The sequence below is a fragment of the Zonotrichia albicollis genome, chromosome 3, assembly GCF_047830755.1.
Source record: "Zonotrichia albicollis isolate bZonAlb1 chromosome 3, bZonAlb1.hap1, whole genome shotgun sequence".
Taxonomy (NCBI): Eukaryota; Metazoa; Chordata; class Aves; order Passeriformes; family Passerellidae; genus Zonotrichia; species Zonotrichia albicollis.
The window spans coordinates 4567794-4581903 of NC_133821.1; the positions used below are offsets into that span (position 1 = coordinate 4567794).

At 49.5% G+C, this 14110-nt stretch overlaps 1 protein-coding gene and 1 long non-coding RNA gene across 2 annotated transcripts; both read right to left on the reverse strand.

The window, feature by feature from the left end:
- Positions 1-363: 363 nt before the first annotated feature.
- Positions 364-8857, reverse strand: LOC102068158 (uncharacterized). Its single transcript, XR_012579336.1, has 3 exons — positions 5240-8857; positions 1399-4761; positions 364-743 (listed from the first exon to the last, which is right to left on the reverse strand). It is a non-coding gene; the product is annotated as an uncharacterized LOC102068158 (long non-coding RNA).
- A 161-nt stretch (positions 8858-9018) lies between these two features.
- LOC141728438 (gallinacin-5-like) lies at positions 9019-10599 on the reverse strand. The gene is made up of 3 exons (XM_074536509.1): positions 10297-10599; positions 10120-10206; positions 9019-9149 (listed from the first exon to the last, which is right to left on the reverse strand). The coding sequence occupies exons 2-3, from the start codon at positions 10175-10177 to the stop codon at positions 9019-9021; spliced, it is 189 nt and encodes a 62-aa protein (XP_074392610.1). The 5' UTR covers positions 10178-10206; positions 10297-10599.
- Positions 10600-14110: the final 3511 nt, after the last annotated feature.

The following is a 14110-nucleotide window of genomic DNA, read 5'->3' on the forward strand; positions in this document are numbered from 1 at the left end:
CAATATAAGCCCGAAAAAGGACACATGTTCACAGAGGATTGACCCTTAAAAACAACAGTCTGTTGCATATTCATGCACCTCATACATGATGCATAAATTCCATTCAAACACAGGATTTTCCATTCAAACACAGGATTCTGTCTGGTCAGTGTCAGCTTCTTCCTCTTAATCCTGACAGTGTCTTCAGGGCTGAGTGACGTGGGAAGAAATTTGTTTCTTCTGATAAGGGGGCAATAAATTCTCTGAAAGATTTAGGTGTCCTGTGGCTGCTATCTCAGTGCGAGTCCTTTCTTTAAAAAAATATCTTACATAGCATAATTTCTATTTGAACATTATGCTATAACCTAAAACTATATTTAACACATTACTTAAGAAAATTAATACAGCATAACTTTCTAACATAACACTAATTTCTAATGTAATATTCATTTGAATATTTGCAAAAAGCCAACCTTAAATACACATTTTTCACACTGGCAGAGCCCCCAGGTCCTTTTTTTTCAGCAGCACTGCTAGGCCATGCATTCACATTCTCTGGAAAAATCCCTTCGCCCAGGATTTTTCTCCTGGGAAGCTGAGAAGCCTCAGAGGAAAGGGAAACAATTCTTATCTCATTTGCTTCTCCTGTGTTGTGTTCACATGTGGAATGTGTTTGGAGATCGTGTACCCAGAGGTGATCGTTTCATTGGATTCTGGTGAGTTGTTTTCACTCATTGGCCAATCAGTGACAAGCTGTGTCGGGACTGTGGAGAAAGTCACAAGTTTTCATTATTATCTTTTTAGCATTCTGTAAGTATCCTTTCTGTATTCTTTAGTATAGAATAGTTTAGTATTCTTTAATATAATATAGTTTCATAAAGTAATAGATTAGCCTTGTGAGAACATGGAGTCAGGTTCATCATTCCTTCCTTTGTCGGAGATCGGGGCAAATACCGTAGGCTATACAGGCACTGGGAGCAACCATGCAGCCGGGACCAGCACCGGCAGCCATCGGCACTGGGGATGGCCTTGAGGCCAGGAGCAGCCAGAGCCACATGGCCAGTGCTATCCTGGACTGGGAGAAGCCATGTGGACAGGACTGTGCAGCTGAAATCAGCACAACTAGGACAATGCTGCATGGCCATGGCTGCCTCAACATGGCTCCCCATGAACTTTTTTTAGCTGCTTGTCTTGGTTTGGAAAGACAGGTGCCTGCTAAGGAAGGCAGGAACTTCCCCTGAAATAGAGAAAATGAACCCCTTCCCCACTCCGAACTGCTATAAATTTTAAATTAAGGGTCTCTCAGGCAACAAAACTTATGGGAGCAGGAAATAATAGTTCTTTACTAGAGAAGAAAATAAAAGGATAAAATAAACAATGCAGTAAACTAAGACAACACTGATAGAGTCCGAACCCAACCTGACACTCTGTTGGTCAGGGTGTTGGCAGCAGTCCAATTGGAAATGTGGCTGCAGTCCTCCTTGGGTGTCAGGTGGGGTTCTGCTGGAGCAGAGATACTGTAGAAAAGGCTGTAGTCTTCCTCTGAAAATCCCGTGGAAGAAGATGCAGCTGCTGTTCTTCTGGGAAATCCAGTGGAGAAGCTGTGCTGGTGTTCCAGAATCTCCAGATTATATCTGGGTAGGAATGTTTGGCTCCTCCTTCTAGGTGGAGCATCTCCCAATGGGATGCTGTAGTTCTTATCAGCCATGCAGTGTCATTCAATAGCTGTTATCAGCAGATGTCTCCTCCTGAGGGAGGAGTGATTGTGATCACTCAGAGAGAGATAAGGTAAACTGCCCACTTGACAAAGACAGCTGCCATACAGATGGTGATAGAATACATCTTGCCTTGCAATCTGGAACACTGCTTTTAGCCAACCATGCTGCAGGCAGAAGGACAAAACCACCAGCAGCAGCTTTTTTTGTTTTTGACATTTCACATGGGAGGGGATTGAGGAGATGTCTTAGTTTCTGGGCTGAAATTCTCTTGTGGGGCTATGGTGAAGATATAATTGATATATCAGACTTTGTTTTTTCCCTGTAATTAATGGAATGCATTGGGGGATGTACCATTCTAGCTACAGCCATGAGCAGAAGCACCAGTGTGAAATAAGCAGATGTTGCAGTAGCTGTGATCCAATGAGAATCTTGAACAGAGAGAGATGAGAGAGATGAGAAGTTTTGCCCTAGGAATAAAAAAAAGAAAACCTTTGTTTTCCCAGAGGTGGATGAAGAGAACTTTTGCTTTTATGCAAGAACAGCTCATCCTTAAAATATCACCCCAATAAGCTGACATAGCCCATGAAAGCAGCTGTGGGAGAGCTGCAAGGCATTGGGAGGGACTTTCACACTGCAAACAGATTTTCCTTTTCTGGGTGGCTGATTCACTGTGACATTGAGGCCATGAGAGAGCTGTTTCTTATGGAAAGCTCTCCATGGCATGGTAAGAGAGATTCCGCTCCCTAAGACAACTGAAGAAACACTATTTTAGAGGTGGTGAACTGACTGAAAGTCACAGGTTTTGTCTCGTTACAGTGTCAGTGGGAAAGAAAAGAAGGTGTGGGGGGATGAGAAGTGTTCAGAAGATTTCTTCTGATTTCCTAATATTATTTCATTATATTCTGTGGATACATTTTTCTTTATTCTCTTTAAAGTTTTAGCAGCAGAAAATGAGTAAATAGTTCTAGTGGGTGCATGGGCATTTGGCCAGCAGTAGACCCACTGCACCCAGCCATCTCTGATGGCCACATATTCCACCTGGATGCTTCCCACACTTTGTCTTTTCAGAGACTCTGTGGTGCAGGGCTTTGAGCTGGGACCCTGAATGGGCAAGATTCCAGAAAGGGGCCGTGCATTCAGCTCCCTGAGAAAGATCTTGGTTTTGAGGCAGCAGCAAAGGCAAGAGGAATGGCTGTGTGCAGATGGCCTTGGGGCCAGGCAATGCTGCAGTGGCCCAAGCACGCTGGGTTTATAGCAGTGCTGGTGGGTGAGACAGGCCCCAGGTGCTGCTGGCACAAGTGGCCTGGGCCAAGGCGGGAGTGCCCCATGGCTGTGGGGGTGCTGGGGCTGGCCCTGCTCCCTCCCTGCTGCAGGGCCAGAGGCTGAGGGGCCTGCTGGGGCTGTTGCAATCAATGGCACCCTTGTCCCCATGCAACACCTCTTGTGACACCCGCGGCACAGTGGCACCGGGCTGGCATGGGGTGGAAAAGATCTGCACTGCAGGGGTGAGGGGAGCTTGTGGTGACAGCTGCAGGGTCAGTGCCAGGAGAGGTGAGCACAGGGGAGGAAGGGCCATGGCAGGCAAGGATGATCTGAACATCCCTCACCAAAATGTCCACTTCTGGAAAGCAATGGCAGCGGAAGCCTTTGGGGGCTTACTGTCTTCTCTAAAGTCATAATTGTGACCACCAGGGGAAATGGCTCAATTAGCACTAGGGAAAGTTTAGACTGGATATTAGGAACAATTTCTTGGAAGAAAGTGAGGTCAAACATTGGATCAGGCTGCCCAGGGCACTGAAGGAGTAACCATCGCTGATAGAATTTCACAGCCTATTAGATGTGGCCCTTGGGGACATGTGTTAGTGCTGGGGGAACAGTGGGACCCAATGATCTCAAAGGGCTTTCCAAACATTAGTAATAAAATAACCCATTATAATACATTACATTTCATCAAAAACATTATAATACAAACTTTAGTAATAAATTCTCTGAGTCTATGACTCTTGAACTCTTGAGAAGGAAAGTCTTCACTGCAACAGGCAGGGACATAAGATGCTCCCTGGGCATGTGGGCATGGACACACACAGATATTGAGCCAATCAAATCCTAATGCCTGAGGTTTGCTTTGCAGACATCGACGAGTCACTGCTTTTGATGGAGCAGTGTTGTCACCCTAGACTGCCTGAGATGAGCAGAGAAAAGACAACACACTTATTACCTGTGTGTAAAATTTTGGACATTTTCTGGCCATGCTCAATTTGGAGCAATTTCACAGGTCACCCTAACCCATGAGCTACAGGAGCTACATGACCTCGTCCTCCTCCTCCTGCCTGGTGCCATGGGGTGTGGAGCAGCACAGCCACAGCAGGGAGGGCTGTGTCACATGAACAGGACAAGGATGAGCAGCAGGGACAGCTCCTGTGGAAGACCAAGGCCATGGCCACTGAAGGGACACAGCCCCCAGCACAGCTCTGCACATGGAGCTGAGGCTGCCAGGGACAAGGGACACCCATAATCAGCAGGATCAAGATAAGGATCCTGCTCCCTAGAGGGAGCATCTGCAGGGCAGGCCTAGCACAGGCAGCCCAGCCAGGCTGGCCCAGCAGGCAGTGCCAGGCTCAGCATCCCCAAAGCACGGCCAGGCAGGAGCATCCCCAGGGACACAGGTGCTGCTCAGCCCCAGCTCCATGCCCAGGGCCTTCTGCTGCCACCAAGGCAGTGGCAGCCCCAGGGCCAGCAGGCACAGCAGCCCTGCAGCAGCAGCAGGACACACAGACATGGCCCAGCCCTGCAATGCCAAAGTGCTCGTCTTTATTCAAGGTGGGAAAAGCAGCCCCTGCCCCAAAGACACTGGAGCTGGCACCACAGGGCTCCAGCCCAGCAGCAGCCAGCAGGAGCAGCTGCCACTGCTGCTGTCAGCCCAGCTGGGCACGGCACAGCCACCGAGGCCAGGGGACATCAGCACATGGGGACATCAGCACATGGGGACATCAGCACGTGGGGACATCAGCCAGAAGCGAGGGCCATGTCCTGCTTGGGGATTTCAGGGTCTCAGCCCCAGACACTGTAAGAAGAAAAGAGACAAGCACATCAGCTGGTGTACCTTTCCCTGCCACTGTCTCCCCTGCCCTGCAATGCCCAGGGTGAGGTGCAGCAGAGTCAGGCTCAGGGCAGGTGAGGTGCAGTCCTTAGTGCAGCCAGGTTGGGCCTGGGCTATCTCAGTGCTGGCAGCCCTGGCTCCAGGGCTGTGCAGATGCCACCACACCTGGATCCTGTCCTCAGTGCTGCCCAAGGACAGAGAATATTTCAGTCCTTGGTGGCTTTGGTGAGTGGGGAGGCCCTGGCTGATCTGGGGCTGCTGCAACTCTACTCTCAGGACAGCTCCAAACCCCCAAAGAAAAGACTTTTCCCGTCCCTTATGGGCATCTCTCCCACAAGGAATAGTAAAGCAATTATGTAGCAGACATTCACAGGAAATACATTTGCTACAAATTTCATTGCGGACAAAAGCGGGAACTCTGTGCTCAGGCAGGATTCCAGACCTTATCTCTTGCAGCACACACTATACAGTGTGCATCTTCCAATGGGTCTTGCAGGGAAGTTGCATCTCCCATAAGTGCAGAATCCCCCTCTTTTCCTGCATCCAGCTGCATTTTGGGTTTCCATGGGGAAAGAAACATACAGAACAGTTAAAGCGGTCATCTGTAAGATCAGTGTGTGGTTGCAAAAAGCTGGTGGTGTTTGTGCATTTCTGGCCAGTGGATGATTCAGCTCCAACCTCCCCACAGCAAAGATCACACACAGGGCAAAAGAACATTCAGAGACAGCCAAAGACGAACAGGTGGGTTCGGTGTGGAATTCTGAAACCAAACTCCTTCCTAACCCACCAAAGAAACAAATATTCTATTTCCATGGGCTCTTTCCACCCCAAGTCTGTGTCCTATAGAACTATCACTGGAGAAACACCTTTCTCCTCAATCTCCCCTTACCTTTGCATCACTCCCACCAAAGTGATCACTTCCCAGGACATGGAAAACCCCAGTAATGGAGGATCACACCTCTCCCCATCTCTCCACTTTGCCTCTCACCTGAAGCCCCCCCTCTCACCAACAGGAGGATCAGGGGGAAGAGCAGGAACAGGATCTTCATGGCTGCTGCTCCTCCTGGGTCTTCACAGAGCTGCAGAGGGGACACCAAGGCAATGGGGACAGGCAGGACCCCAGGTGGGGCAGGAGCCTGAGCTCTGTGGTTCACCAAACTGCAAAGGTGCTGCCTCTAGGTACAGTGGGTGATGTTTCTTCTACTTTCCTCTTAAAAACAATTCTTAGGTTTGTGCCACTCTGACAACCTCAGGAGCATTTAATGATGTTTCAGTCTCTGGGAAATCCATTACCTCATCTGATCCTTTTCCAGGAGACCCCACAGTCACCTACCTGATGAAGGTCTGGGTGCTCAGGCAGCCACAAACCCAACAAGAATCGCTGTGTCCAGTGGCCCTCGGGTTCAAGGAGCACTCTTTTGGCCAAAACACTCTGATTTTATATTGTTGCAAGCCATGGGGACATTCCCTGATTTTTGCTGACACATCTTCCCTCGGCCAACCAGAAAGCCACCCATCCATGTGGGGATGCTGGGGCTTCTCCTTTTCCCTCTCTGATGCAACAGCCGAGGCTGAGGGACCTCCTGGGGCTGTTGCAATCAATGGCACAGTTGTCCCCATGCAACACCTCTTGTGACACCTGCGGCACAGCGGCACCGGGCTGTGGTGGCATGGCATGAACTGCCTGGGATGGACGAAACAGGCTGGTGGGTGCAGGCAGAAGTAGGCAGGGCGGCTTCACTTCCCTCTCCTGTGAGGGTAGTGAAGCCCTGGCACAGGTTGCCCAAAGGTTGCTGCCTCATCCCTGGAAGTGTCCAAGGCCAGGTTGGACAGGGCTTGGAGCAACCTGGGATAGTGGAAGGTGTCCCTGATCATGGTGGGGATTGGAACTGGATAACCTTATAAGCCCCTTTTTCCCCAAACCATTCTGAGATTTTCTGATAAAATATCTGTCTCTTCCTGTCCTGTCAGTTTGCTTAGGGAGCTGGTGCTGTGTGACACACAAAAACATTCAAAAAATGTTGGTTTCCTTCTTTTTTAGCATCACAAGAACAGCTTCATCCTTGCCAAGGTGACTTGCATTCCACCTGCCAGGAAGTGATAAGCCTGAGGATGCCTTTCTGATATCTATTCAAATAGTCAAGCAGTGCAAAGAGGAAATCTGCTCAGGGGAGACCACACTTTACCTCATTCTGTCTGAATCCACTCACTGCTTCTGAAACTGCCCTACTTGTTACAAAATTTACAAATGTGGTTCAACTAGCAGCAAAATGCTATATAAAACTACAGCAAAATGCTGTATAAAAATGGGCAATCTATGGGAAATTGGTGAAGGAAGGTGCATAGGGCCATATCAGGCCTTAGAGGTGTGGACTTGATCAGGAGAGGTTTTGGATTTATAGGAATTCTGTGGTATTTCAGAAAGATAAAGATCAAGGTGCTCATGGAGGAAAGATCATGAGAGAGAAAGAGGCAATATATCCATGGCTGCTTCCTGGCCATGTCCTACATCCATCTTATTACCTGTCCTACATTCCTAGTGAACTTTATTTGTAACTTTTTTTGTACAAACAGTCTGTGCTGTGTCTCCAGGGTGCTGGTCCATTGCTCAGAGACACCAAAGCTCCTGGAGTTGGATCCTGGAGAGGAGAATGGAAATTGAGATTGGATACATCAGGGACACAGGGGCTGGTGTCATCTCTCAGAGAGATGCATGGAATCATGGAATGGTTTGGGTTGGAAGGAACTTCAGAATTCATCTCATTGAAACCTCTGCCATGGGCAGGGGCACCTTCCACTATCCCAGGATGCTCCAAGCCCCATCCAACCTGGCCTTGATGCAGGATGGAGACATTCCTTGAGCATCAATCTGTAGAAGTAGGACTGGGAGTCCATTGCTGAGTCCTTGGAATATCTTTGCTCCTGGAGGTTTGGAGCCAGACTCAAGACCAGCCCAGAGCCAGCACAGCCAGGGATTGCTGCTTATGGTGTGGAAATGGCTTCTGTAATCCCCACTGCAGGGAGGCCATGGCTGGGGCCAGCCCTGCCTTGGGAAGCTGCTCTGACCTGGGAATCTTGTGCTCAACCCCATCAGAGCTTCAGCTTGGCCTTGCTGATCCAGACCCAGACTTGGACCCACAGCTGGCACCCTGATCTGACCTTCTCTGTCCCCACAGCAATGCCCAATACCCCAGGAGGGGCTGCTCCCACCCCTGGCTGCCCTGCTCCATGGAGGGGAACACTGGGTGTCCCCAGCATCCCCATGGTCACTGCCCCATGGCAGTGCAGGGGCCACCCCCATGGCCCCCATGAGCTGAGCATCCTGGATCTGCACACCAGCCATCCACAATGACCCACCTGAGCTCCTAACTGAGCCCCCAGGCCTTGAAACCCTCCCAGCACTGACCCCCAACTCAATTCCAAGCTCCTAAGAAGTCCCATGGCACAGCCATCAGTCCCTATTTCCTTTGGAGCAGAATGACTTCTCCCACTCCCCAGATACACCTGGACCCCACAACACCCCCTGGTACCCCAAAGCTGGGGCTGGACCCAAGGACACCAGGCCAGTGTGTGTCCCATGGAACAGCCCCACAAGGACTCCTGACCCAGCCTGGGAGCTGGGTGTTCAACCAACAGGACCCCTCTGAAATTAGGGTGGTCACAGCCACCCCTCTGCCCTCTGTGAGAGGTGCTGGGGCCGCCTTGCTGAGCCACAAGGCTGGCATTGGGGTCCCTGTGAGTGTCACCTGTGTCCCCTCTCCCACCCTGTGTGGAGATGCTGGTGTGGATGAGGCTACCAAGGAGAGAGGGAGGATGGTGGGACAGTGTTTGTGTGTCCATGTCTGTCAGAAATTCACCCCATCCCCTCTGCCCTTCCCTACACACAGAGGAAAGAGATGCACACCCAGGATACACATCTTGGCAGTGGCAATGACCACCACCTTGTATTGGGGACACTGGGGGATGGGATTCCCATGGGATCCAGGTCTGGCTGTGCTTGGTGCCTCCGGGCAGCATCATCCCGACGGGCTGGTGTCCTGCTCGGGGATCCAGGAGCCCATCAGGGATACCAGCGCCTGTGGGATGGAAAGGTCTGGCAGTGCCTGTCCCACCAGGGCAGCAGCGAGGCTTAGCAGTGCCCTGTACTCTCGGGCTGCAGAATCCCTTTTTTATTCCCCAACAGCCTCACCCCAAACCCCGACAGCAGCAGCAGCCCTGAACTCACATCCGACAGCAGAATTCCCGCTCGGAGCAGAGGCCGATGCGGCCGATCCCCGGCGGGCAGGAGCGATGGGAGCAGAATCCCCCGCGGCGCTCGCACTCCTGGGCTGATGCTCCAACTGGGGACAGCCCTGCAGGGCACGGAGAGAGGAGATGTCACAGCCATCTTTTATAAAAAATCTTTTCCTTAGGATTTTTCCTCCTGAGAAGCTGGGAGGCCTCAGGAGCAAAATGTGAACATTGATTATCTGCTGCTGTGGAATGCAACTGGTGCATCTGTGATTGGTCTCATGTGGTTGTTTCTAATTAATGGCCAATCACAGTGAGCTGGCTCGGACTCTGTGTCCAAGCCACAAGCCTTTGTTTTCATTCTTTCTTTTTCTATTCTTAGCCAGCCTTCTGATGAAATCCTTTCTTCTATTCTTTTAGTATAGTTTTAATATAATATATATCATAAAATAATAAATCAAGCCTTCTGAACCTTCTGAAACATGGAGTCAGATCTGCATCTCTTCCCTCATCCTAAGACCCCTGTGAACACGGTCACAAGGAGACTTTCAGCTGAGATGCTGAGCACTGCCCCTGGTCCCTGCGTGGCCAGAGTTAGCCCAGCCCTGCTTGTCCCCTGCCACAGCTGCTGAGCAGGTGCCTGCAGCACAAATCCAGGTGAGTTTGTGGCATTTGGATGGGAGACAGTCACTACACCCCTAAGCAGACTCTGGGAGAGGTCTCCATCGTGCCTGCTGCCTTCTTCCTGGAGCAAGGAAGAACTCCAAGGGTAGAAGCAGGATTTCCCTTCCTCCCTTCTCCTCTCCAGCAGAGCTGCTGTGCCCAGTACTGCTGACTCATAAATGCAAGGGTCAGGAGGCATGGAGAGGGGTCAAATCCCAGGTTTGGAAGGATGAGAGCTTTAATACAATGCCCCAGCTCTGGTCTCAACAGCACAACCTGCACCTGGAATCCTTCCTTAAAGATGTGGGGTCAGAGGGTCTCCAGCAGGGATGGCACAGCCACCAGGAGAACTGACACCTGACTCATCAGTTCCGGTGACAAATCCTCCCTAAAAAACACGACAGAGGACAAACCCTCCACATTTCTTACCTGTCACTCCCTGGAGCACCAGGAGGAGCAGAGCACAAAGGACGGGCAGGATCCGCATGCCTGGGAGTCACCAGCAGAGTCGCAGTTCTGTGGGGAAGAGGAAGGAGGCAGAGGTGAGTGGGAGGGTCCTTTCCTGCAGGTCGTGCAGGGGACAGAACCAAGCAGAGGGGATGTGACCAGTCACTGGTGGGAGGATGCACTCAGCAGCCTGGGATTCGGAGCTTCCTGGCACCAGCAGCAGCAGTTTGGTCCCTCCACGTGTCACAATATCCCTTGGGATGGCTGAGTCCTCCAAATGTCCAGCCCCAAAGCTCCTTTTTCTGTTCCTTGCCCTGACAGAGAAAAACAAGCAGAGCTTTCCTCATCTGACACCTGAGAAGGATTCCCAGGCCTCCAGCCCAGGATCTTGTGTCATCCTGCCTTGCATAAGCACTTCTCAGTGCTGTGGTTTGCTGGACAGCTCTGGGGACACACACACAGAGCATCCCTGTTCGTTGGGCCTTGGCAAACACTCAGCTTTCACCACACAAAGGAGCTCTGTCCTCCTCCCACCGCGGGAAGCGAGCTCTCTATGCTTCACTTGAAAATAACTGGGAAGACGCCACTTGGGATGACATCCACAGCCCTAGGAAGGACAAGCTTTAATTGTGGCTTTGTTTGGTGGAGTTTGCTGTGTGTAACCCTTTGCTGTTTGATGGAACATCTTCATAAATGTGTTCAGCCTTGCTGCAGTTTCATCAAGTGCTACTGTTGGGGTCTCTAGCTGGTCAGAGAGACCCCGAGAAAAGTTAAAAAGCTTTTTTCGCAGCAGGGCGCTTGAAGAAAGAGTCAGGGCTCTTCCTTTCTTGGTCTCAAGGTTGTTTATTGTATCTTATCTATAAAATTCTTCCTCCTGTCCAGCTGAGGTCTGCTCAGCAAGACAGTCAGAGGCACTCTGCCTGCCTTGGTGTTATCTTTTTATACTAAAAACTATGTATACAATGTTTACAATTACTTCCCAATACCTATCACCTATGTTAGACAGTGAGCTTCTACTCCAAACCAATCTGTAAGTGCCAACATCACAGCAGAAGATGGAGGCTGAGAAGAAGAAGGAGAAAGGCTGAACACACCCAGATTCCTCCATCATATGCCCCCCTGAACCCCCATATCAAAAACCCTAAAATCTACTTTTTCACCTTGTGATAAATTCACGGTCATTCTACTTAATTTGTCGTGGCTTGCAGATCTTCATTTAAGGTTGGTAACTTGCTCCATGGGTCATAATCAAAGCCACAGGTGTCTTGGGCTCTGTGCCAGGGTCTCTGAGCCCCCTGGCAGGGCTCTTGGCTGCTCAGGACAGCCAGAGGGATGTCCTGGGTCCTGACATGTTATGTGTGTGGGGATGTATGTTAAAAACACACTCATGAGCGCTCACATGAATCATGGAATCACGCAATGATTTGGTTTGGAAGGGACCAGGAGGCTCCAGACACCTGCCATGGGCAGGCACACCTTCTAATAGGTGCTCCAAGCCCCTTCCAACCTGTCTTTGAACACTTCCAGGGATGGGGCTGTCACCACATTTCACAGAGAAAAGCAAAGCACAACATCCCAAAAATATTCTGAGATTCATATTGTCTGATCCTTGGAGAAAAAGAAAATCCTTATCTCATTTGCTGCACCTGAGTTGTTCACAAGGGAAATACATGTTAGAAAATTGTTTATCTAAAAAAAATTGGTAATTAAATTCTAGTGTGAGTGTTTTAATTCACTAACCAATTAAATCCAAGTATGTGGGTGTCGGGACTGTCAGCTGACAGTCATGAGATACTGTGCAGTTGAGTGCAGTTAAATACTTAACAAATTCAATTTAAATATAATGTAATATAGTATAAAATCAAATCAAATAAATAATATGAAATAAATTATAATATAATATAATATAATATAATATAATATAATATAATATAATATAATATAATAATAATTAATTAACCTTCTAATAAAATAGAGTTCTCCTCATCATTCCTTCCTTCATTGGAAATACCTAATTTCTGATATGGGGCAGCCACAGATCCTCTGGGCAATACATGAATATGCCTTTGATCCAAACAACTCATCATATTTCATTGTTCTGTCACTCCCCAGTGAGGGACATTGTACAAACTATTTGCAGATCTGTACCCAGAGGGATCACTACTATTCTGCCCTGGTACTCAGAGCACTCAGGGCAGCTTCTTAGTTCCTTCACCACTGAAGGAAATCCTGATCCTACAGTTGCAGCCAGAAAAAGGGAAAAGGCCATGCCCAAACTCTTTTTTTAATATCTGCTGAGCTGTCTTGGCATCAAAACCCCAGGAGAGAAGGGAGTGGGAGCAGCTATGTCCAGCAGTCAGGTTCCTTACAGGGCTTCATTAAGGGGGTAATTAACTGCATCTCTGTGCTGTTGCTCTTTAGCACAGGCATCAGCTTAATCCCTGGAAGTGTCCAAGGCCAGGCTGGACAGGGCTTGGAGAAATCTGGGATAGTGGAAAGTGTCCCTGATCATGGTGGGTGGGTTGGTAATATATTATTTTAAGGTCCCTTCCATTTTATGATTCTCTGATTCTGTGAGTTTGAATGTGTAGAGTGCTGGGGAGATGGGATTGGGATAAGAAGCAGGGAGGAGGAGATGTGCAGCATGGATCCTAGGGGGCTTCAGCCTGTTTCACCCTAAACTGGCTCTTGAAGCCATTGCCCATCCATAAAGGCAAGGACAGCTCCTTGTGGTGGTGAGTTAAAGCATGATGAGTCTGGATTCTGCATGATGGTGGCTATAGGCAGATGAATCTAAAATTACAGGGGCTGAACTCTCCCTGCAAAGTCCTCAGTCCCTGAGCAAAAATCTTGTGCCATTCCAGTTTGTGAAACATTCCCCTAGTGTGGATTGTGCAAAAATCTCTTAGGACATCAACTGTAAATTGCTCTTTTGGCTCCACTTGGCAACTTCCTGAGGTTTCCATCCAGGGAGATCCCTTGGAGGAGGCTGTTGGCCCAGCTTCCTGCCCTGCACAAGGCTGTGGTTTCAACGGTGCCAGAGGCATTTGCAGAAATACCTGCTTTGAACAGACCCACAGACTGAGGGAGGTGGGCCTGTTCAGTCTGGAGAATACTGAGAGGGGTTCTCAACAATCCATATAAACATCTCCAAGGGGTGTCAGAGGATGGTGACTGACTCTTCAGTGGTGCCCAGCCACAGGATGAGCAGCAATGGCCATAAACTGAAACACGAGAAATTCCACATCTACTTAAGGAGGAACTTCTTTATGTTGAGGGTGGCAGAGCAATGAACAGCTGCCCAGAGAGGGTGTGGAGTTTCCTCTTTGGAGACATTCCAAACACACCTGGATGTGTTCCTGTGTCACCTGCTCCAGGTGACCCTGCTTGGCTGAGGGGTTGGACTGGATGATCTCCAAAGGTGCCTTCCAACCCTAAAAACTCTGTGATTCTGTGGTTCTGTGAAGGGTGGGCAAATGCTTTGCAACAAATGGGCTGCTCAGGGCTTCCAGTCAGTCCTTTGCACTTAGGTTGGTTGCTTCCCTTAAAAACTCAGCCACTACTGCTCCTCCCTTCACAGAATGGTTTGGATTGGAAGGGACCTTAAAAATCATCTCATTCCAACTCCCTGCCATGGGCAGGGACACTTTCCACTATCCCAGGTTGTTACAAGACCCATCCAACCTGGCCTTGGTCACTTCCAGGGATGGGGCAGCCACAACTTCTCTGGGCAACAAGGATTTCTTGCCAGGACAAGAATGCTCCTGACTATGCAGAGACAGGACCTCTCTGAGCAGTCTGGTTCTTCTGGGTTTTCTGTTGTGGTCCAGGGCAGTTCAGGCTGAATCTCTTGGAGGAGAAGTGATCAGAGGCACAGTGGGGTTGGCCTCTCACACGGTTCTATAATTGCCTCAAGCAATGTCACAGGTCTAACTGTGATCTCCTGATTTGCAACTGCAGCCGATATAAATTT